The sequence below is a fragment of the Bidens hawaiensis genome, unplaced genomic scaffold (genome assembly GCF_021521415.1).
Source record: "Bidens hawaiensis isolate Kalapana, Puna unplaced genomic scaffold, B.hawaiensis_p1.1 tig00023714_1, whole genome shotgun sequence".
NCBI lineage: Eukaryota > Viridiplantae > Streptophyta > Magnoliopsida > Asterales > Asteraceae > Bidens > Bidens hawaiensis.
The window spans coordinates 35,904-60,102 of record NW_027493728.1 but is presented as its reverse complement, the minus strand read 5'-3'; the positions used below and the strand labels follow the sequence as shown (position 1 = coordinate 60,102).

Below are 24,199 nucleotides of genomic sequence, written 5' to 3'. Positions count from 1 at the left end.
TAGATATTGAAAGCTAGAACTAGAAGCAGTGGAATAATAATAATAATACTAAAGATCTAAACTTGTTATTATCACAAGTTTTAAACACAAATCAGAAAATTTGGTCAGAAAAACCAATTTTACATATTGATTCTTCCAATCAAAAACATAACAATAGCCTCTTCTCATTCCCACATCATATAAACAGAAGACTGCTACAAAACATATACCATCATCAAACTTTACTCTTCTCTTGCTTATTTCCCACTGCAAAAAACCATATATAAAATCATTGAAGTGAAACAAATGAACAACTTTTAAAGATGTTAACATGGAAGATGAGTTAAAGTTTACTTACAACGCGATATGTTTGAAATTTCGGAACTCTTTATCACGCGCAGCCTCTTAACCGAAGAAACAAACATGCTGCAAAACACATGCCAAGAATAAATATTTAGATGTATAACTATATTCAATAATGGACACACTTGCATTAGTTTATAAGAAGACAGGTTAGTTAAATGAGTTGTCATTATAAAGCATCATCCTGATCTAGATTTCTATGTTTAAAGGAAGCAAAGTTGCATACAACAAGCATCTTATGTGTCTATATACTATTATTATTTATTATTATTATTAATACAAAGGAATGATATGTATGTGTGATGGAGGAATCTAAGTGCAGAGTTGCAGACAAAACCAAAAAAGAGTTAAATGTTCTTTTAGACTTGTGTGGGCACAAGAGAGAGATGGAACAACTTCTTGCATTTCATAAAAGTGGACAATAAGACAATAAACATATAAAAGTGAACAACTTAGTTGTGACTTGTGACACATATTGTATAAATATTTATTATTATTATTTAGTTATGAGATAGATGCTTACTGCCATGGCACATCCCCAACAAGCATCCTGTCCCCTTCATTATCCTCATATACTAAAGTATATTCTCCATTCCCATCTAACAAACCGGTAATCGGTTTTTCGTGTTCATGATTACCATTAATCCGAACTCCGGATGTATCGTTTTGAGCTGCGTAAACACATTTTAACAAGTCAGTAACTTTAAAAAATTAACTTAATAAAAAGGTGTAATTTTTATTTTCTTATCATACGCTTTAATAATAATAACCTGCAAGAAGTCCTCTAAAGAGTTGATCGACCGCAACCGAAAGCTTTTCATAAGTGTCATAAGCGTTAAGATCGACTTTTCTACCGATCGGGACACCGTTCATATTGATCTTCACAAAGAACCCTTTTTGGCAATTTTTGACCATTTTTTCGTTGTTCGAAACAATGGCGTTTTGAGAATCCGAAACAGGAGCCTGTTTTGAGCTGCTGCTTGCAATATTCTTCCTAAATGACCGAATTGGAGGCCATCCCACAACTGGTGCAGGTGCACTTCTTCAAGATTTCAAGATTTTCAAAATACCAAAAGTTAGAATCAAGATTCACTCAAATTTGCTAAAAATATTATTTTTTTATTAAATCCCATGAAAATTACAACTAAAATTAATGAATATGTGGTTGTTTTCTTCAAGATTGTCCAAATATCAAAAGTTAAAATCAAGAATCACTCAAATTTGCTAAAAAACAAATTATTTGAAAACTACAACTAGAGTTAAATGAGTCTGTGGTTAAGTTTTTTCAAGATTGTCTATATACCAATGGTTAAATTCAAGAATCACTCAAATAAGCTAAAAATATTAACTTTTCAGAAAATCCCAAAAGTTAAAAAATCAAGAATAACTGAAATTTGCTAAAAAGATCAAATTTTTAAAAAAGCCGATGAAATTTTACAGCTAAAATAAATGAATCTGTGGTTGTTAAGCTGAGGGGTGTGGGGCTTCAGCGGGGGCGCGAGAGCCCCTCCGCTCGCGCCCCCAGGCGCGATCACCACACCACCGAGGCGCCAGAGGGGCGCGAGCGCGGAAAACAAGGCGGGCGCAAGTTGGGTCGCGGGAGGCATATGGCGTAAAGGTGGCTTGGGAATGCGTGAAAGAGCTGTTGGACCATTTAACATAGCCGTTGGGCTCATAATTTAATAAAAAAAAAAGTTTTTTCTTCCTATATATAACCAATTTCATATAAATCAATTACCACAACTTCAAAAAAAAACCCAAAATCAACCATCTTCATAATTTTTTTTTAAAAAATAATGTCGTCGTACTCGTCTGATTCCGACTCCTCCGAAGAGGATGATTTGCTTCTTCATGTAGGGGGAGTTTTGACCGCAACCGTGGTCAATCTCTTGCAAAATCAAGCCCATCAACCTCGACTCCCGAGGGTTAGAGCACCACCTCGTGATCGTGATCGATCGGGTGCTAACGATATTTTGATTAGGCATTATTTTAGCCCTCAACCGGTATATGCGGAGTCGGATTTTCGAACTCGTTTCCGAATGAGCAGACAATTGTTCATGCGTATAGCAAGTGATTTAGAGGCACGGTATCCCTTTTTTCAACAAAGGGAGGATGCTAGGGGTCTCCCCGGTTTTACCCCTCTTCAAAAATGCACGGCTGCTATCCGTCAATTAGCGTACGGCATCTCGTCGGACGCTTTGGATGAGTATTTACAGATGTCGAAAAGGGTTGCACGTGAATCCCTTCATTTTTTCTGCCAAGGTAAAAAACATTAATTTTACTTTTTATTAAATATTTATTACATTTTGTAATGTATATTGTACGTAGGAGTCATATCGACTTACGCTCGGAGATATCTGCGTAAACCTACAATGTATGACATCCAACGCATATATGAGGTGCACGCAGAAAAACATGGTTTTCCTGGGATGCTAGGTAGCATCGATTGTACGCATGTTGGATGGGCTATGTGTCCAACGGCCTGGCGAGGTCAGTTCCACCGTGGTGATCATGAAGGGCCGACCCTTATACTTGAGGCGGCGGTGTCACAGGATCTTTGGTTTTGGCATGCTTTTTTTGGTGTTGCTGGGTCAAATAACGATCTTAATGTTATCGATCAGTCAAATTTGATCAACGACCTTATCGACGGGGTTGAACCACCTCAATCTTTTGTTGCAAATGGAGAACTCTTCAAGTACGGGTACTATCTGGTCGATGGTATTTACAACGAATGGGCTTTGTTAGTTCAAGCTTTTACAGATCCAATCGCCGACAAACGGAAGTATTTTACGAAGAAGCAAGAGTCTGCTAGAAAAGATATTGAAAGAGCTTTTGGAGCTATAAAAAAACAATATTATGTTCTGGCGAACCCGATACGTTATTGGACTCGGGAGAGGATAACGGACGTCGTCTACACGTGTCTGATCCTACACAACATGACGTTAGAAGACGAGGGCAAAGCTATCTGCCAAAACTACCAAGGTGACATTCCGCCACAACCGTCCACAATCAGTGATCAACAAAAACTTCACAACATAGCAAATATCAAGAGCCGTGAGATACACGGGGAGCTTCGACATGAGTTGGTTGAACATTTGTGGGAGAGGCGACCCGATGATCTTGTATTAGATTAGTAGAATTATTAAGTATTATTGTTTGTTTAATTTTTAGTATGTTTTTTTTGTAATTTGAATTTTAAAAAAAATGTGTGTTTTTTTTTATAATTTATGAGTTTTTTAATAATACGTTTTTTGAATATATTTATAAAAAAATAAAAAAAAAAAAACCCGCTGGAGCCCCTGCTCGCGCCCCTCCACACGAGGGCCAGGGGCTCCAGCGGGGGCTCCAACACCCATCTTATCCAGTTTCTCTCTCTGCCACACGTCACAATATTATTGGCTGGAGCCCCCACTCGCGCCCCCGTTAGAGCCCCCACACCCCTCAGCCTTAAAAGACTGGTGGTACACCCATGATACTGCAAAATTTTAATGACAGATAAGATTTAGAAAATCAGGCAGCAGAGTACCACCACCATTAGTGTCCAAACAAAACAAAACAAGAATACATGAGTTGGTGAGTTTCCCAAAAATATGAAACAGATACATACAAAGAAAAATATAAACAAAAAAGATATGAAATCCAAATTAGTGCAGATGTGTGTGTGCAGAGAGAGAATACATGAAATTTCTTTTTGTTTACATGCATGGACAATGAAATTACAAATCTCACATTTTTTTAAAAAAAATTGTACCTTTTATGAGATGCTTTTTGTGATGATTTGTAGTTCTTATGTGCATCTGTAACAGACCAATCTTCAACACCAGGTGGACCAAGCCTTAATTCTAGCTTCTTTTCATCACCAAGATTATGATCATCTTTCTTTGCAAACCAGTTTCTCTCATCAGTGATCATATGATTCAAATCCAACAGTTGAGGATGCATCTCTTCTTTTCTGGAATACCTTCCATCCATTTTGACTTTATAAAAAAATTCAAGATTTTAGAAAATAAACAAAACCCATCTCCAAAACATCAATAAAAATATAAAAAAATATAAAATTTATATAAAAATACAATCTTGATTTACCTAGTTTAACAAAAGTGAACAAAAGCCAGATGCTTTCTGTCCTTTTTGCTTCAAGAAACCTGAAAGATGTAATAAAACCCTATGAAATCAATTAATATTAAAAACCCAACCCCAGAATATTAAACAAAATATAAAAATTTTAAATTTTTATTTATTTTATAGAAAATACAATCTTGATTTACCTAGTTTGAACAAAAATGAACAAAAGCCAGCTGCTTTCTTTGTCTTTTTTGCTTCAAGAAACCTGCAAGATGTAATAAAACCCTATAAAATCAATTAATATAACAAACCCATCTGCAGAACATTAAACAAAATATAAAATTTAAATAAAAATACAATCTTGATTTACCTGGTTTGAACAAAAGCCAGCTGCTTTCTGTCTTTTTAGCTTCAAAAAAACCTGCAAGATGTAATAAAAACCTATAAAATCAATTAATATAACAAACTTAACTACAGAACATTAAATAAAAATACAATCTTGATTACCTGGTTGAACAAAGCTAGCTGCTTTCTTTGTCTTTTATGCTTCAAGAAACTAATTAATATAACAGAACTTGAGATGGGTAATGGGTGTGTAGGGTGTAAAAGTTAATATCTTTTCTTGATTATTATTTTCTGTCACTGCAAACATAACTCTGTGTGTGTGTGTGCGCTTTATGGCTATATAGCTAAGGGTGTCTACTGTTGACTAGAGGCCTGTCTCAAATCTTGAAGATATGCAGAGAATAGACCAATAGGTAACAACATGTACAAGTGTGACAAAATAATAATAATAATAATAATAATAATAATAATAAATCAAAAATAAGGAAAAGAGTGTAAAGAAAATGAAAGAGAGAGATTCTTTTTCACTCAAAACACACAGTGAAGAAACACTAAGTGACCCCGAGCAGATTACGGATAATCTGGGGGTTAAGTAATGTTTCCCGAGGATGAGGTCCAGCAGAGAAAGTTGTTCTTCAGGTGACCTGCAAAACAGACACCGTAAGCTCGTCACTGAGAAGGGGGGGTTCCTCCTTGTGACCACCCTCCGGCGTGAGAATCAGACTAGATTACTCTGAATATAAGTGTATATTAAGAGATTGCTAGAGAAGATAAGATAATGAGATATCAGATGATGTCCTTACCATTCCAAGGTGTTGGAGTATTTATAGCCGAAGGTAGGTTTCCAAGAAGGTACAGCCGGCTGAATAGTATTCCTGTTCTACCAACAGTGGGCTACGCACAAGCCATGCTGGTTGGTGGATAGGCTGCGGCCGATAGTGACAAGGCCGGCTGTATACTGTTCCTTTACTGCCGGCTATGCACTGTTCCACCAACTGTAGGCTACGCACGTCCCATAGTAAGGGTTGGTGAGTAGGCAGCGGCTAATAGTGACAAACAGTACTAGAGGGTGCTCCTCCTCGTACTGTTGTCGGTGAGCTGTCACCTTGTGATTGGTTCATGGGCTGTTTTGGTCAGATCGTCTGTTTTGCCCATACCTTGGCAGGTATAGTACAAAAGATCTTCCAGAAGCATATGGACTGGCTCATTTGGGCGGGAGTATTCCCGCCTTGCTCATTCCTTCAGGTGACGTTACTGAAGTATCAAGAGTTAGTGCCTTGTGCGTGTAGCCTTGCTATTAGTGCGGGTAGCCTTCCTTGATGGCTTGTATCCGCAACTGCGGGAACAAGCGGGGTACTTTACCATTGGGAGGCTTTCCCTGCGGGAACAGCTGGCGTATTGCGCGTAAGGTCTTCATCTCTGAGCATGGTGGGTCCTGCGGAAGCAGTTGGTCGTTGCGCAGACGTCCCTCTTCAAGGTGAGTCTTGCGGGTCCAACTGAGCTCTGCTGGGACCTACCTTTTCAAGTCCCCCCAGTCCAATGTTCTTCTCATGAATTATTAATAAGTGAGGTGAACTTTTGGACTTTAGCAAGGGGTTTTGAAAAGGGTTTTTAGTTTTAAGGTTTTCCGTGGGGATTCTTCCCGCGGTTTTCCTAATGTCACGCAGAAATTCCCGACTTTTCTGCTTGATCTTTGGGTATGAAGCGGGTAGGTCTGTAACCTCGCAAGTCAGGAGCGTTGAGTCCCACTTGTGTGGATTCTCCATGGGGTTTTGGTAGTTTTGAACATAGTGATCAATTATGTTAAAACCACCAATTCCATCTTGGAGTTTCAAACAATATAGTTCTCGACGTTCCCGCTATGCGGGGATGTTATTCCCGTTTCCGCAAGCATGGCCCAGAAGATCCTTCTTGGTTTGAATTCCCTGCGGAGCGCTAAGTATGTGAAGGGTTTCGCCTTGACACTGTACCCGCACTCGTCTTACGGTTACTTTACTTCCAAGGTATTCCTGGCGACAATTCCCTGCGGGTGCTAAGTATGTGAAGGGTTTTGCCTTAACACTGTACCCGCACCTGTCTTATAGTTACTTGGTTGCCAAGGTAATGGGTATTTTCCCGCTTACTTTTGAATCTTTTTGAAATTTTGAAATTCGAAGAGTTGGTAAAAGGATAAGAACAGTCCAAACTATTGAAACGTCGTCCGACGGTTTCTTCTGACAGTGTCAGGACGTGCAGGAAGTTATGGCGACGTGACAGTATATGGTCATTCCAGGCGCTTTTTCAGGCGCGTGGGCGCGAATTTTCGGGCGCGTGGCCGCGAAATTAATGGCACGCGTCCTTTCAACAGCTGTTGCCAGCTTGCTTATTGCCACGTGTCATAGTTTCATTGCACCTGCGATTTCTCTCTCTTCCGCATTAAATTCATCGCATTAATTGCGATTAGTATATAAAGGGGGAGAGGGTCCTTTGCAATCCACACTTTCACTTTTCTCTTCATCTTCAAAACGATTTCCGGCGAATACTCACCTTTTCAGTCGAGCATTCTCTTGAAATCGTTCTCTTCTTTCATACCTGCAAGATGTCTTCTGCTCACGATCTTGAGGCTACGGCCCAGGAGGCTGGGGTGTACGCCGAGAACCCGTCATCCACGTCCGACAAGGATAACAAGAGTACTGCTGGCGAGTGCCAGTGTGCTCTGCCTGTCGATCTATATCAGTACATCGTCAGGAAGTTCATGCTCGAGTCTTTCGAGCCTGAGTTTCCTGAACCTCACCAGACGGTGTATGATGCCCCCAGAGGCAAGATCGGGGTATATGCCGCATTCTTTGTCTATGGGAATCTTAGGTTCCCCTTGACGAAGTTTGTGTACCGTGTTCTGGAGAGGCACGGTGTACACCTGACCGAGGTACACCCGATGGCGATCGCGAAGATTCGCCACTTCTAGTGGGTGTGCCGGATTCTGGGCGTTGAGCCCTTCGTCGACCGCCTGATGACCTTCTACTCTTGGAGGTGCATCCAGGGGTGGTATACTCTGATAACCCGGATCAAGGGTTTGAAGATTTGCGCAACCGAGCGCAGTCTTCGTTCATGGAAGCGGGAATTCTTTTATATCTCCGCTCGCGCCATCCCCCTTGCCATGAAGTTCAAGAATGGGCAAGCACTCCCCAGCCTTCACGCCTCCAACTACCCGGAGGCGGAATGGTTCTCAAAGATTTCCCGAGTCCAATCTCCGGTTTACCGCTTTGCGGAGTCCGGGATGGTGATGCTCGGGATGAGCCGGGTGTGGAAGGATGCGGAGGCGCAAAAGATCCCGATCGTCCTTGAATACGGTTTGAACTCTGTCCCTTACGGTATGCTCTGTCTTCTTTGTTTATATAGGTTTGTCTTCTAACTGTTTTTCTTTTATTTCAGAGGGGAACGACTTGCAGTCGCTCCTATATCCGCGGGAGGCTGATAGTCCCGCTCGGATGGGTACTCGTGCTCTAGATGAGAACGAGTTGCCCATCCTTGAACAGACGGCGGATCGGTTCGTGGAGGTCTACCCGCCAGGCCACGAGATCCTGAGCGCCAGGCGGCCAGGTAAGGCGTTATTCAACCCTCGACCCCTCAATGCTGAAACCTCTGCTGGAATTCCTCTAATCTTGTGTTCTGATGAGGAATCCGCAGATGGTCCTCCGTTGGTGCGGAAGAAGAAGGCTGCCGGCGGGAAGGGGAAGGCGAAGGTGGCCTCCACTGCCGATCCGGTGCCTCGGTCTGATTCAGAGACCGAGAGCGAGGAGGTGGCGGGGAACCCTGGTGGTGATAAGACCACTGCTCCGGAGGCTGCGACGACTGTCACCTCCGGAGAGCCCAGGATGACGACGGTGAGCGGCGTAACGAGGCCGGCTCCATCGGGTTCGTCCCCGCCTGTCCGCACTTTTAGGCTCAAGAAAACCCGTAAGTACAAACTTCCTTCATTTTTAACTTCATAGCTTTCCATCATTAATACTTATCTTCTTTGTGCAGGCGTGGATGCTACCGCATTCCAGGGTGGAGCGGGGAGGAGTACCTCCGGACCCATGACGGTAGGCTTGGTCAGCCTACCTGAGGCGACGACCCAGGCGGCTACGCCTGCTTCAGTTGGTTCATTTGCTCACCCAGTTGAGCCAACTGTTCCAACTGTGATGACATCACCGCCGGCTGTCAGTGCCATATTTACTGAATCTTTCACTGAGCCGGCGGTGACTTTTTCTGCGGACTCCTCCGCAGCGGCGACCACGGTTGTGAGTTCACCTACGGTGAGTTCACCATCGTTGGTTTCTACTACCGCGGCGGCCTTCACCATGCCTCCTCCATCATCGGCAACGACGGCCGATCCTTCAGGTATGCTTGGGGCTTCTCGCCAACCTCTGCCTCCTTCCCATCTGCCTGACCTCTTGGACGGATTTCCCTTGGGTTCAGGTGATGGGTTTGGCGGCTATCGGCCTGTTGTCGACCCTACAGGTGCGTAGGGTTCTTTTGGCCTTTTTTTTTTTTTGTATCATCTTTTCCTAACTGCTTTTTGTTTTTTGCAGTGTCGGATTCCAATGAAGTGTATGTTCCACGATGGAACATCCGCCGAGGAACAACCCTTCGCACGCCTGTGGAGTGCGTGGAGTGGGCTCGTCACGCAGCTCCCAGTGGTGCGTTGGGGGAAGCCATGGCTAGCTACCAGGAGGGTAGGCTAACCAATGAGCTTCGAGTTCTCCTGGCCCGGATGCAGCCGCGCGTCGAGCTGCTTTGTCGTGAAAACGACAAGTTAAAAGCAGCTCGCATCCAAGAAGTAGCTCAGGCGCGGGCTGTCTGGGAGGAGAATAGGAGGCTTACCGCAGTGGCTGCGGAAAAGGAGAAGGCCTTCAAGGCCCTCGAGGTTGAAGTTCAGGCCCGGCTCGAGGCCCGTTCCAAGGCTGCCCAAGCTGTTAACGAACAGCTTCGGCTGGCTAAGGAAACTGCACGGAACGCAACCGAGAGGGCCACCAAGGCTGAAGCTGTTGCTGAGCCTCTACGCCTCGAGAATGAGGAACTTAAAGCCAAACTAGAGGCGCTCCAACAGGCTCATGATGCCTTGGCGATGGAAGACGCCAAGAAGCTCCAAGAGATCTTGGACCAGAGGGGCGTGCTTGACCACACTGAGTGGAAGCTAAAGGGCGTTGAAGAGGCTGCTGCAAAGGAAGTGTTGCTTGCCAACCTCTATAAAAGTGAAGCCGAACGCGCCCGTAACCAAGCTCAAGCCGCCCTCCAAGAGGCTCTGGTTGTCAAGGAATGGCTTCTTCGAGAAGCGTTGTCTCAGGTAAGCTTAACTTCATAATGTCTTTACGCTTTTCTTTGTAAATAGAAAAGGTTTTGATACTTGTATTTTTTCTTGTAGGTTGTGCATCGAGTCTTTACGGACACATCATACGACGATGCCATGAGCGCAGCCCTCAACGCTTCTCATGAGGATGGGGAAAAGGCCGGCTTCCTGCTTGGTCTAGGGTTTGTTGAGAAAGGCATCCCGCCTTCCAACTTCCCTTTGTATGATGTGGATACTGAAGCTGTTTATGACCAAGCAGTGAACCAGTATGCCGCCTTCCCGCATCCGGTGGTGGAGAAGGTGAACGAAGTCGCTGCTGCTGATGATGGGCTAGCTATCCTTAAAGTTTTCCTTGAACCGCCACGCTCTACTGATGGTGCGGGTCCAAGTGGAAGTGGTCCTGAAGCCTGATCCTGAAGATCCCTTTCCACCATTAGAGTAGATTTTTATTTTTGTATAGCTTCTTTTGTATGCGGGTAAGCACCCAGCAATCTTTGTAATATTTGAATTTTGATGGAATAAAGATTGTGTTAATTCCTTGCCTTGTTTATTTTACGCATGTTTTGATTTAACTTAGCAATTTCTTTAGTACTTAGATAAGTTAACTTTTTTAACGTGGCAAATTATAAGTTTGTTTCGCTTCCTCTTTCATGATTGTGCGGGTATAACCGTCACTTACACTTAGTAGGATGGCTTAACTTTACTTATATCTGACCTGCGTGGAAGTTTTCCTCATCTTTTCCTTTGAAATTTTCTAAGTGTTTAGAATAAGTTAACCTTTGAACGTGGTAGATAATAGGTTGAAGTTTTGCCTCCTTGTTCGTGATTGTGCGGGTAAGACCGTCACTTGCACTTAGTAGGATGGCTAAACTTTGCCTACATCTGACCTGCGTGGAGGTTTTCCTTAAACTTTTGAAATTTTTACCGTTTTGTGTTTATGCGGGTTTTGCCGCCTTCCACACGTAACGACTTCTTCCCATATTTATGCGGTGAATACCGGCACATCAGTGTGGGAAGTTCATAAGTATAAAGGTAAGGCTATCAACACATTGTGAAAGGAGAATCATTTCCATTAGAATTGGCTCTAGGCCTTTTCTTTACAAGTTTGGAATTGATCTACATGTAACATTTGCGTAATTGAGCTCCATTCCATGTTCTTGGGATGGGAGTGCCATCGAGCCTTTCGAGCCGGTATGCGCCCTTTCCCAGAACTTCTTTGATAATGTATGGCCCTTCCCAGACCGGGGCCAGTTTTCCTGGGCGTTGTTGGTTCGAAGCCTCGTTGTTACGCAGTATGTAGTCTCCTACATTGAAGTTGCAGAGTTTTACCCGCGCGTTGTAGTACTTTTGCATTTGTCGCTTGTAGTTCTCTTCACGCACTGCGGCTAAGTCTCTGCGTTCCTCGGTTAGCATAAGGTCTAACCGTCTTTCCGCATCATTGTCTTCTGGCTGAATCAAGACCCTTGGTGAGGGTAAACCAATTTCGACCGGGACCATGGCTTCAGTGCCATAAGTGAGACTGAACGGGGTTTCTCCCGTACTGGCCTTTTTCAGCGTTCTGTTTGCCCAAAGGACGTGCGGAAGCTCGTCCACCCAGCCGGATCTGTGTTCCAAGAGTCTTTTCTTTATGCCTTCGACGATGCTCTTATTTGCTCTTTCTACCTCACCATTACCCTGCGGGTGCGCCACTGAGGTAAAAGTGTGGGTGATTTGAAGTTCTTCCAGCCACTTTTGTAGCTTCTTGTCAGCAAAGTTGGTGCCGTTATCGCTCACCAAATTCTGTGGAAGTCCAAAACGACAAATAATAAATTCCCAAATAAATTTTTTGATATGTTTCGCGGTTGTTTGGGCTAAGGGTTTTGCTTCTATCCACTTGGTGAAGTAGTCGATGGCTACCACTAGGAACTGAACATTTCCTGCTGCTGTAGGAAATGGGCCTGTCACATCGATGGCCCACTTCTGAAATGGCCATGAAGAGGTGACTGGAACAAGTTCATTCTTCGGGCGGTGCGTGTTGGGTGCGTAGAGCTGACAAGACCTGCATTTTCTGATGTATGCCAGCGCATCCGTATGCATCCCCGGCCAAAAGTATCCCGCGTTGTTTAGCTTAGCTACAACAGCGCGTGGACCTGCGTGTACTCCACAGATGCCTTCGTGTACTTCCCTTAGGAGGTAGTCAGCATCTTGGTTGTCCACACATCTTAAGAGTGGGCCAAGAAAGTTACGTTTGTAAAGGATGTCATCGATGAGTTGATAATTCAGTGCTTTACAGCGTAGTTTTCTTGCCTGTGCTTTTGACTCTGGTAGTGTACCTGCCGCAAGGTATTTTATTATTGGTGTCATCCACGTTTCTGTGCCGGTTTGGATGACACAAATTTCCTTGTGCGGGACCGAAGGTGCCTCGAGGAGTTCAATGCGGATGTCCTTTCCCAAGTGGGTGAAGGCTAATGATGCAAGCTTGCTTAACGCATCCGCAGATTTGTTTTCACTACGCTTGACGTGTATGACTTTGCAATCGTTAAAATCGCGCATAAGGGTTTTTGCTTGTGCGAGGTACAGGGCCATTGTGTCGTTCACGGCCGTGTACGTCCCGTTGATTTGATTGGCTACTAACATGGAATCCACGTGGGCTTCCAAGTGTTTCACTCCCATCTTACGCGCAATTCTCAGCCCGGCCAAGAATGCTTCATACTCGGCTTCGTTATTCGTACTTGGAAAATCCAGTCGAATAGCGTAAGTGTATTCTTGGCCTGCTGGGTTGGTTAGTTTCAGCCCTGCGCCTGAACCCTCGTTACTGGCTGCTCCATCAGTGTAGTGTCGCCAGACATCATTGATGTCCTGTGCTGGAGAGGGTTGAGCCTCTTCCTGGCACTCTTTTTCCCGCGATGCAGGCACTTCCGCAATAAAGTCGGCCAAAACCTGGCCTTTTATGGCTGGTCTTGGCTTATACTTTATCGCGTATTCCCCCAACTCAATTGCCCATTTGGCTAGGCGTCCCGATAACTCGGGTTTGCGTAGAACGTTTGCAAGTTTGAAGTTGGAGAGAATGGTGATTGGGTGACCCTGGAAATATCGTCTTAACCTGCGTGAAGCGTGTATAAGTGCTAAGACTAATTTTTCGAGGGTAGAGTACCGGGTTTCTACGTCTGTTAGGATACGGCTGACATAATAGATTGGCATCTGGATGCTTTTCCGTTCAACTAGCAAGACCGCCCCGGTTGCTCTATCTGTTGCGGAAAGGTATAGGATTAACTCCTCTCCCGCTTTTGGTGCTGTGAGCGTTGGGAGTTCGATCAAGCGTGACCGAATCTCCTGAAAAGCTGTTTCCGCTTCTGGTGTCCAGCGGAAGTGCGTTTTCTTTAAACAATTTCTCAACGTTGACACGAAAGGAAACGACTTATCCGCGTGGTTTGCCAAAAAGCGATTAAGTGCGACTAGTCGTCCATTCAGTGTCTGAGCCTGTTTGATGGTAGTAGGTGATTCCATTTTGATAATGGCTTCGACCTTTTCAGGATTCGCTCTGAAGCCATCTTTAGTGACGATGACCCCCAAGAACTTCCCTTCTTCCATTCCAAAGGCACACTTGCTCGGGTTGAGTTTCATGTTTATCTTCCTAAGCGTGTTGAAAGTTTCTTCGATGTCTTTCAACATCGCTTCTGCGTCAGGGCTTTTGATGACCAAGTCATCCATGTAGACTTCCAAGTTCCTCCCAATTTGGGCATGAAACTGGTTGTCCATCAGGCGTTGGTATGTGGACCCGGCATTCTTAAGTCCAAATGGCATCATTTGGTAACAAAATGTGCCATCGGGCGTCCGAAAAGCGGTTTTGTCCTGATCATCAACGGCCATGTGGATTTGATGGTACCCCTTATACGCATCCAGGAAGCATTTAAGGCGAAACGATGCTAACGAATCCACCTTAAGATCAATTTCGGGTAACGGATAACAATCTTTGGGGCATGCTTTGTTTAAGTCCTTGAAATCTATGCACATGCGCCATTGTTTGTTATTCTTCGGTACCATAACGGGATTTGCAACCCATGTTTGATATCTGCTAACGCGTACGATGCCTGCGTCAAGGAGTTCCTTGACTTGGGTTCTACACGCGTTAGTTTGTTTTGGCCCCATTACTCTGCGCTTTTGTACGACTGGCGTAACAGCCGGATCGCACTTGAGCTTATGCTCTGCCTTACTTCGGGGTACACCAGTCATGTCAGCTGGTGTCCACGCGAAGATGTCAGCGTTTTTCTGTACTAAGCGTTTGAGTAAGGTGCGTGTGGGATCAACAACTGTTGGGCCAATGGTAACGGCCTGGTCAGGGTATTTGCCGTTGAAGGCCCATCTTTCCGGTTCGGTGATGGTTGGTTTAGCCATCTTTGGTTTGGGTTTAGATGAGACAGATGCGATGCATACCTGGGGAATGCCGGTGATCATCGCTACACCCTCAGCTGTTGGCCATCCCATCATGCCGTGGACTGAAGATACCACGGCGTTGAATCTTGCCATCCCGTCTCTTCCGAAGAAAATGTCGTATGTGTGGTGTGGCTTCCTCATCACGACAAAATCCACGTCTTCTGTGCGTGAGTGATTCCCGTCCGTAAGAGTGACAGGGAAAGATAGGATACCCAGGGGGGTGTTTGTGCTGCCGTCGAACCCTTCCATCGAGGCGTAGATCGTTTCCAGGCGTTCCTTGTCTTCGTCATCTAGCTTGTCGAAGAACTGCCTGTACATCACCGTTGACGAGGCGCCGTTGTCAGCAAGAGTGCGAGAAGTGATGTAGTGCCCCAGCTGGCTTTTGATGACGATAGGGCCTTCTTTGCTGGGTCCTCCTGGCACTCGCGGGAAGCGCACCTCAGCTTCCTTCCACGCGCATGGTTCTGTCGCTCGCCTTTTTCTTCCTCTGATGTTGCCATGAACCATGTTGATGCTGATGTCAACGGGCTTTCGTCCGTTGCCTCTGTACCGGTTATCATTCCTTCCTCCCTTCTTGATTGATGCCACAAGGTGTGCAAGTCTTCCATCCTTGACGAATGTTTCAACAATATCTTTCAAGGATGTACACTCCTCCGTACTATGACCTTTTGTCCCGTGGAAGTCACAGGATTTGCTTTGATCCGCATTAGGTCGCTGCCGGATCATTGGAGCTTTTGGCCATGGTAGTTTTTCGGTGGCAAATATCTCCGTGACGCTTTTGGTGAGTGGCGTCCACCGGTGTTTTCGGCTTGAAGGGTGTGTGTTATCTCTTCCGTCAACAAGAGGGTGAGAGCTGGATGAGGTGTCAAAGTTTACCCTTGACTGCCAAATACCTAGCTTCCTCTTTTTGTTCTGCCGGGCGATCCGAACATTGTTTTCTCTAGTCCTTTGCGTGTAGAGGTGTGTACTCTAGGGAAGATCCCTTCCCAGTTGCTTCTCCGTCTCGGCAAAGCGCTTGGCCGCCGTCATGATGGCATCCCATGTGGATGGCATGCCGTCCTTACCCGTCAATGTGCGGATAAGCTCTGGGTATTCGGCGCCCTGGATGAAAGCGGCGCGAACAAGATCTTCACTTATGTTGCCCAGACTCAGCTTTTTGGAGTTGAAGCGAGTGATGAAGTCTAGTAAAGATTCATCCTCCTCTCTAACGCAGTTGAGGATCGTCCACTGTTCTTCAGTATATTTCCTCTGTTGGCTGAAGTGTTGGCTGAACTTGTTCTGAAAGTCCGCCCAATCATAGATGTGGTGGACCGGGTAAACGATCGAACCATGCCCTGGCCGCTCCAACCAGAGTCATCTGGAACATATAACACCACGTGGGTTCCGTCCAGTTACTGACGGTTGCCCCCGCAATGAATCTGTTCAAGTGGTCGTCTGGGTCGGATAGACCATCATAAGTGCCGATGTTGGACATTTGTTTGGCACTTCTCGGGGCGATTGCTTCCGCAATGTCCCTTGCAAACTTGGACTTTCCTGCATTTGCAGCAGTTGGTCTAAAGGTTTTGGAGAAGTCACGTGGGTTTCTCCCCGCATTCGTTGGTTTAAAGGTTTCTCCAAAATTCCTTGTCGGTTGGAAGTCCGTTTCCTTATGCTTCCCTTTTGCCTTATGGCGAGGGTTTGCGTCGGTATCGGATTCTTCCCGCTCATCGCCCGAGTACTCGCACTCACTGTTCATGTTGAGATGTTGGCGAGTACTGCCGAATTCGTCAGCCTGTTGAAGTGAACGCAAGCGTTCATCCAACTCAGCTTGGAACTCTTTCTGACGTGCTTCGGCCCACGCCTTAACTTGATCGAGTGTTTGGCGAGGGACCCTCGTCCGTTTCTCCAACTGGGTATCAGTGAACCCCAGTGAAATATTGTTTACTGCACTTGTCCCGGCTTGGGTAACCGGGGTAGTGTTCGTAAAATTTGTATAACCGCCGGTGTTCCCCCCAGTTGCTGGGGTTGTGGTTACCGGGGTTTCTTGGTCACTTACTGGCTTTGGGACCGGAGTAACGTTAACCATTTCTTCAGAAATTTTGAAAAAACTAAGAATTAGTTCTAGCTTTTATGCACGGATGGCGCCAATGAAGAAACACTAAGTGACCCCGGGCAGATTACGGATAATCTGGGGGTTAAGTAATGTTTCCCGAGGATGAGGTCCAGCAGAGAAAGTTGTTCTTCAGGTGACCTGCAAAACAGACACCGTAAGCTCGTCACTGAGAATGGGGGGGGGGGGGTTCCTCCTTGTGACCACCCTCCGGCGTGAGAATCAGACTAGATTGCTCTGAATATAAGTGTATATTAAGAGATTGCTAGAGAAGATAAGATAATGAGATATCAGATGATGTCCTTACCATTCCAAGGTGTTGGAGTATTTATAGTCGAAGGTAGGTTTCCAAGAAGGTACAGGCGGCTGAATAGTATTCCTGTTCTACCAACAGTGGGCTACGCACAAGCCATGCTGGTTGGTGGATAGGCTGCGGCCGATAGTGACAAGGCCGGCTGTATACTGTTCCTTTACTGCCGGTTATTCACTGTTCCACCAACTGTAGGCTACGCACGTCCCATAGTAAGGGTTGGTGAGTAGGCAGCGGCTAATAGTGACAAACAGTACTAGAGGGTGCTCCTCCTCGTACTGTTGTCGGTGAGCTGTCACCCTGTGATTGGTTCATGGGCTGTTTTGGTCAGATCGTCTGTTTTGCCCATACCTTGGCAGGTATAGTACAAAAGATCTTCCAGAAGCATATGGACTGGCTCATTTGGGCGGGAGTATTCCCGCCTTGCTCATTCCTTCAGGTGACGTTACTGAAGTATCAAGAGTTAGTGCCTTGTGCGTGTAGCCTTGCTATTAGTGCGGGTAGCCTTCCTTGATGGCTTGTATCCGCAGCTGCGGGAACAAGCGGGGTACTTTACCATTGGGAGGCTTTCCCTACGGGAACAGCTGGCGTATTGCGCGTAAGGTCTTCATCTCTGAGCATGGTGGGTCCTGCGGAAGCAGTTGGTCGTTGCGCAGACGTCCCTCTTTAAGGTGAGTCTTGCGGGTCTAACTGAGCTCTGCTGGGACCTACCTCTTCACACAGTGAATGTGTGTATATGTATATATATACATATATATATATACGCAACCATCGTCCCAATGTATATGTTGTTTGTTTCAACAAGCAAAGTGTGCCTTGTTTCTCCCTAAACCAGACATTAAAAAGCATAAAAATATTCTCTTTTCACACACTTACACTTGTAGCCTATAAACATATATAATAATATATAGGGGTCTAGTTATTTTTAATATTTTTTAATTAATTGGAATAGACTGTCACATACACATCACCACATATTTATTTTAATAAAGTTTTAATATTTTTTAAAAGTTATGAAATTTGAAGTTACCATATTGTAAGGTGATTAACTTTTAAGTAAAGAAAGATTAAGAGTGAAGGTATCAAGTGCATTAAGTCATTAACATTAATTTTCATAGTATGTTTGTCTATCACTATTTAAGACAAAATTATAACTTTAAAGACATATAAATTACAATAAAAAGGTCATTTCATGTATTAATTGTTAGTACTTAGTAGTAACTTCATTGTCAAACAAATTTGACAACAACTATTTAAGTTTCATCCCGCGTGTCAAGTACCGGTTAATCACAACACGCTTTTATGTGATATTGTGAAAAAATCAAGCGAAGATTATGAATAATAGATTTAAGACTGGAGTTAAAAACTCGTCTAACATAATCATTTTTCTTACTTATGTGTATATAATTATCGTTTGATACAATGTGTCCTATTTGTAGATCTATCTTCAACATTCTATAATGGTGTAGTAACATATTGATTAGTAATCTTGTATATACTTAGGTAATATTTCTTATATTTTATGCTCTATATCTTTTTATTAGGGGTGTGTAGTATGTTCAGTGCGGTTTTTGACTAAAACTGAATCAAAAATCAAACTTTCGGTTTTATGATCTTTTAAAACCATTCGGTCTCGGCTTTTGATTTTTGGGTTCGGTTTGGTTTTGAATGCGGTTTTTTCGGTTTTGCTAATCAAGCCAAAACTTTTTGGACAAAAAAACCCAAGATATTGAAATTAGGCATGCTATTTTTTTAAACTAATAATTAATAAAATATTGAATATTTGGAATCAAATATTACAAGTTAATAAAAGATACAATTAAAATTCTAAATCAAAACCTAGTAGTATTAGTTATTAACCATATCTAGAATCAAATATATTTGTTATTAACCATATGTTAACACTAAACAAATAGTCATCAGTAGATTTTGCTTTAATGGTTACGAACTAATGGTAAAGAAATTTTTTAGTGCTTCAATTTTTTGTTATATCGGTTCGGTTTTTTCGATTCTTAACAAAATACATAACCGAACCAAAACCAATATTTCGGTTCGGTTTTTTTGTTTTTTTCGGTTTCGATTTGGTTTTTTCGTGTTTATGCACACCCTTACTTTTGATGACCAATAGTCAATTGTTAATTTATGATTAAGAAAAACTAATAACTTATAAAAGTAAACCATGACTTTGTTGACAATGGGATTAAGATGTTAGTTACCCTAGGGGTACTCAATGAGATGACTTTCAAAATTATCCTTGAAAAACAAGATGAAAGTTGGGTACAAACTCGTGTGCATTAAGTTGAGTTTAATAAGATATTCAATTACGTGTCTAAATTTAATACCCTTTGGGTTTCTTGACTTTTTTGTCAATCCCATCTTGTCCCCTTAACCTCATCTTGTCACATTGAAATCCAAATTCACACGACAATTAATGGAACATGTTCAAGATCAAAGGATGGTATAGTAAGTAGGTCTATGTAACTATGTTCCCTTCAAGTCAAACATTTTTATAAATGTTCATTCAATTCATGTTTAAAGTTGATAACTTGATAAGATAACCACTTAACCAGTACCTAATTAATCCAAAACAAGTAATTAGCGAGTGAACTCTAAAGCCTAAGTCGGTTAGGAACAAAACTATCTCTTTATAGTTGATTTAAACCAGCGTGTTGCCACGGGGACGCGATGATAACTTGATAGGTATCGGTTTAGTTCGTTATAGTACTGTCAGAAAAGTATTTTCTGAGCAAGGTTAAAAGTGGAAACATGTTGGGGGTATAAATGAAAAAAGTTTTTTTGTGACTAATTTGTAAAAGTCTTAGACTTTGTGATCAAAGTTGAAAAGCTAAAAGTTTTGTGTAATTTTAAAAAACGTGAAAGTTTTATAGCCAGTGTTGAAATGCTAAAAATCTTGTGTCAAAAATGTAAAGACATAAAACTTTGATGGTAAAAGTTCGAAAACTAATAACTTTAATGGTCAAAATGAACTTTAAAACTTTTTAACCTGTCTTTTAAACTTTGATGGCCAAACTTAAAAACTTCAAACTTTGTAACTTGCCTTACAGATTGAAAAGAGTTGACTTTAGATAAGGAAGAGTAAATGAAGTTAAAGTTGAAGGATGCTATGTGTAAATTGCAAGGGTTTTACTGTTTTAAGACGACACAGACTTTCTTTTTTTTGGTTTAGATCACCGTACTCTCCAATTTGGAGAGTCTGTTGTCCCACTCTGGACAAACTATGTTGTATTAACCGGACTCACGCTGGCTTCAAATTTTGGCTTGGGCGTTCCCTCGGGAAACCATTCCGCCGGCTGCCACTTGACTATCTGATGTAACACACGATGAGACGAAAATCCGGGTGGTCTCGAGACTTGTGCTAACAACCTTGCAAGGCCTAGCTCAAATCGTTCATTGCAAATATCTACCCAAAATGACACAAGTAAGGATCGAAGTTGGATCTCTACTGAAAAATTCGAGTCTTCCTGTCACTTGACCACAATTCTAATTTAGCAAGGGGTTTTTATGTGTTAAATTATTGAGATTAGGCAGGTTTGTTCTCTTGTAAAGCTCTACATAGTTTGCCATATTTGTCCATATACTGACTTTTTTGTTGCTGAAAAAGCCATCAAATAAGTTGTCTTGTTCAAAATAGTGCAATTTACTTGTTGAAACTGGTTTCCTAGTCCACATGGCCAAAGATAAACAAATAAATACAATGTTAGATAGTGTATCTAGCAATTTTTTGACATATTATTTTGTCATATCAATATCATCTATTGACTTTGAATAAATGAAATTTTAACTTCACACGTGCAGTGTGGAGGTCCTTGGGGGCATGGACGCCGACGTGAACTATTAGGCTCATCTCTAATATTTCGGATGCCCTGATCGAGTACTAAAACACAGGAAATTTAAATATAGAAAAAATTCAGGCATCGATTGATAACCCAATGTCGGTGTTCGAGCTTTCTTAGTTGGTTCTCAAATACAATACTTGTCTGATTTAATATCTGAATGCTTATTGTGAACTAAACAAAATAAGTATTGAACTCTCTTAGTTTGTTATTATTGAGTTACAAAAAAGGTTGGAAGTGATCACTATTCCTTAATGTCTTTGAAGTCATCTTCAAGTAGACTCCAAAAGTTTGAATGAATATGAAATTAAGGATGCTTTGTTAATTCATAATCCCATACATGTTTGATTTTATCCTTTGTGAAATAAGAGATCAAACTGTATGTGTTGATGAATGAAAATTTTTAAGACCCCTCCGCCTCTTCGAGTTTCAGTGAGAAGTGGAAGTGAAGTGAAATTTTTGCATGAAAAAAATGGAATACTCCCGCTTTGATGCCATGAACATAGAGAATGAATTTTTATTTCAGAGATAAACATGAGCTTGTATTCGTTTCTAATTGTAATCGAAACTTTATAAAACCCCAAAAAATTATAGTTAGAGTAATGGATAATTGAGCAAGTTTTAAGTTATTTTAATATTAATAAAATTGGTGAGTCGTATTAAATATTCTCCATGTGTTTAATTCGTGCCAACTAATCGACTGCTAGTTCAACTCCCGACTCCCATCAGGGCCGGCCATGGCCTATGGCAGGGTGGTCGACGGCCATAGGCCCGACTACCCGCTAGGCTCGAAATTTTTTTTAATTTTTTTAATGTATTTTTATGAAAAACAATGTGTATACTTAATGTTTAAACTTAATTAGATAAAAACTAACTTGGTCTAGTGGTAAAGAGGTATAACTTTCAACCCAAGGGTTGTGGGTTCAAGTCTCATTTAAGTCATTTTTAAGCCTATTTTTTATACAATAGTTTTTTATACAACCAAAATCATAAATCATAACCAAGAAAGTCAAATTAAAAATTAAATTGTTTAAACCCAACAAAATCCTTTTTTTTTACTTAAGGCCCAAAATATTTTTCGCCTTCGACCCAAGTTTTTTTTTTCAATTCTCGGAGCCGGGCCTGACTTCCATGACTATAAAGTAACAAAAATTAAAGGTCAAAGTAAATAATAATAAAAGGAAGTGTTATTACGTTTCTCACCTATGTAACATTTTCTCTTTAGGATGGTATTCTGTTAAAAGACTAATGATCGACCATCAAACATTAACGTGCTGCTATGACTATGAGGTCGGCAGTATTATTTTGAGTAGAATCTTTGTTATTGTCTCACGTCTTCAACCACTCTCTTCTAGTAACCTCGTGGTTTACACGCGCAGGGTAACAAGAGTGGTGATGAAACACTACGTATTATTCCACCTACATCCTTCATAAATAATAAATGAATTACAAGTTTATTAGTAAAATATTATTTGCTAGATATGAGCTCACACTCTCGTATATAGGGCTATTGACATACTAAATGTACAAATGCGGCATAAGATATATAATTTCTTCCGGCCATCTGAGTCATAGTTACGTATAAAGTTAACTAATTAGTAACATATATATTAATTACGCATAAAATTAAATAATTACGTAATATATGTAGATCCGGTGAATCCCTCAACAGATGGACCGCTAGAGGCTCCGTCCGTCCGGACTAATGGTCGGCTCGGACTACCTTTAGTCAATGGTGACCGCGTACGAAGTACCCGGCATTACTTAGTTCAAAAAAATATATATGTAGATGACCACCAACAATAATTATGCAATACAACTAAATAATACATAATTTATAATACAATAAGGATGCGACCTATGTTAATAATTACGCAACTTATATTTAATCATACATACACTTTGTGTGTTAGCAATCATTTGTATATATGTTATAATATATTAATAATGACTTATATAATTATATGATTCTCATGATTATTAAATTAGTTATAATGATCAAAGACTTAAAAATATCCTAAGATGATAATAATTCGATGGACGTAATTACTCATACTATTCTAATTGGATTTTCCCTTGTGTGTATATAAATCAAGAGATAGTTAGAGAGAATTAGGTTAACGAAATCATCACAAAGTCCCCCCCCCCCCCCTCTCTCTCTCTCTCTCTCTAGCCGCCATCATTTCGTACACCCTAAACAGGAACCGACTACAAGTATGAATCACGTCATCCCCCGTCTCTGCGTTAGCGGGATTAACATGTACACAATATATTTCTTGTTTTCTATTAACATGTTAAAAAGTTGATCAACACGGGTGATATACGAGTAAACATCAAGAAAGCCATTTTTAAACAATATTTTTTTATCTTTTATATTGTAATAATATTTGCTTGTATATATACACACCCACACACATGTATGTAATTATCGAATTATATATATATATATAATTTTATGAATTACATATTTATTTAGTATTTTTTTACAACACTAACTTTTTAAAGTTACATATGTTTATACATTCATGCCACTTGATAGAAATAGTTAGTTAATTTGTTTGTTTGAGAGATTCTTTAATAACGTACCATTATTTTTATATTTATTTTATTTTAAAAATTAAAAACTGGGCTATTCAAACTAAATTATTAAGTTTTCATGTGATTTTACCACAAATTTATATATGGACGGCTTACTAGATCATAGATAATTGAATTTGTTTACAAATACTAGTGGCATGGTTTCATGTTGAAGATTTAAAGTGTTATTATTTACATGACGGCGTATACTATTTCCCCACATCTTTATTTGTGTGATTTAAATAAAATCCACGTTTTCAACATCCAAAAATCAAATGTGTCATCATCTCACATCCACCCAAAAGGTGTTGTCACATTCTTCATACCCACCTTTAGTTATTTCGGCTCAAAGGATAAAGAATATATTCTATTACTAAGTTTTTTTTTGTTTTTTTTTTCTTAAAACCAATAGAATGCTTCAGATTTCGAGTATTATATTAAAGTGTTGGTAATTTCGGGCTCCAAGACTTCAAGTTATAAATGGTTAACTTAAAAAACCAATATTAACAAATATGTCATAGTTGGTTATGTTTTATAATTATAATATGTTTTATAATTTCATTATAATTAAAATTGGTAGTGTTTTAGCTAACAAGTTAGGTTGGTAGCATAATATTTAAACCGAGTTAATGACATCTTAAAAAAAATTGGATCTAAGAGTATCATAATATTTGTTAAAGGGAATTAGATACATAAAACAAAAGCGAAAAATTGTGCGCTAATTTTGCATTTTTTCAAGAAAGTTGAGGGGTAGTCGGGCTACCTCTAAGCCCTTCATAGATCTGATTACCGAGTTATGGTTGGACATTGCATAGCAACCTACTAATAGGGGTTTTGAGTTAAAAGTTTCCTATATAATATACTAAGAGTTATTCAATATTCATTTCGTGTGT

The 24,199-nt window shown here is 41.4% G+C and overlaps 1 protein-coding gene across 1 annotated transcript; it reads right to left on the bottom strand.

The window, feature by feature from the left end:
• Window positions 1-66: 66 nt before the first annotated feature.
• LOC143567942 (auxin-responsive protein IAA18-like) lies at window positions 67-5,262 on the bottom strand. Its single transcript, XM_077054216.1, has 7 exons — window positions 4,611-5,262; window positions 4,429-4,487; window positions 4,094-4,319; window positions 1,113-1,384; window positions 866-1,013; window positions 338-405; window positions 67-246 (listed from the first exon to the last, which is right to left on the bottom strand). Exons 3-7 carry the CDS (start codon window positions 4,312-4,314, stop codon window positions 215-217), a joined length of 741 nt encoding a protein of 246 aa, XP_076910331.1. The 5' UTR covers window positions 4,315-4,319; window positions 4,429-4,487; window positions 4,611-5,262; the 3' UTR covers window positions 67-214.
• Window positions 5,263-24,199: the final 18,937 nt, after the last annotated feature.

Coding starts and splice junctions, on each gene's coding strand:
- LOC143567942 (XM_077054216.1), bottom strand. CDS start 4,314: ATGGATGGAAGGTATTCCAGAAAAGAAGAGATGCATCCTCAACTGTTG. Junction 1,385..4,093: donor CAAAAAGCATCTCATAAAAG/GTACAATTTTTT, acceptor GAAATCTTGAAG/AAGTGCACCTGCACCAGTTG. Junction 247..337: donor AATTTCAAACATATCGCGTT/GTAAGTAAACTT, acceptor GGTTTTTTGCAG/TGGGAAATAAGCAAGAGAAG.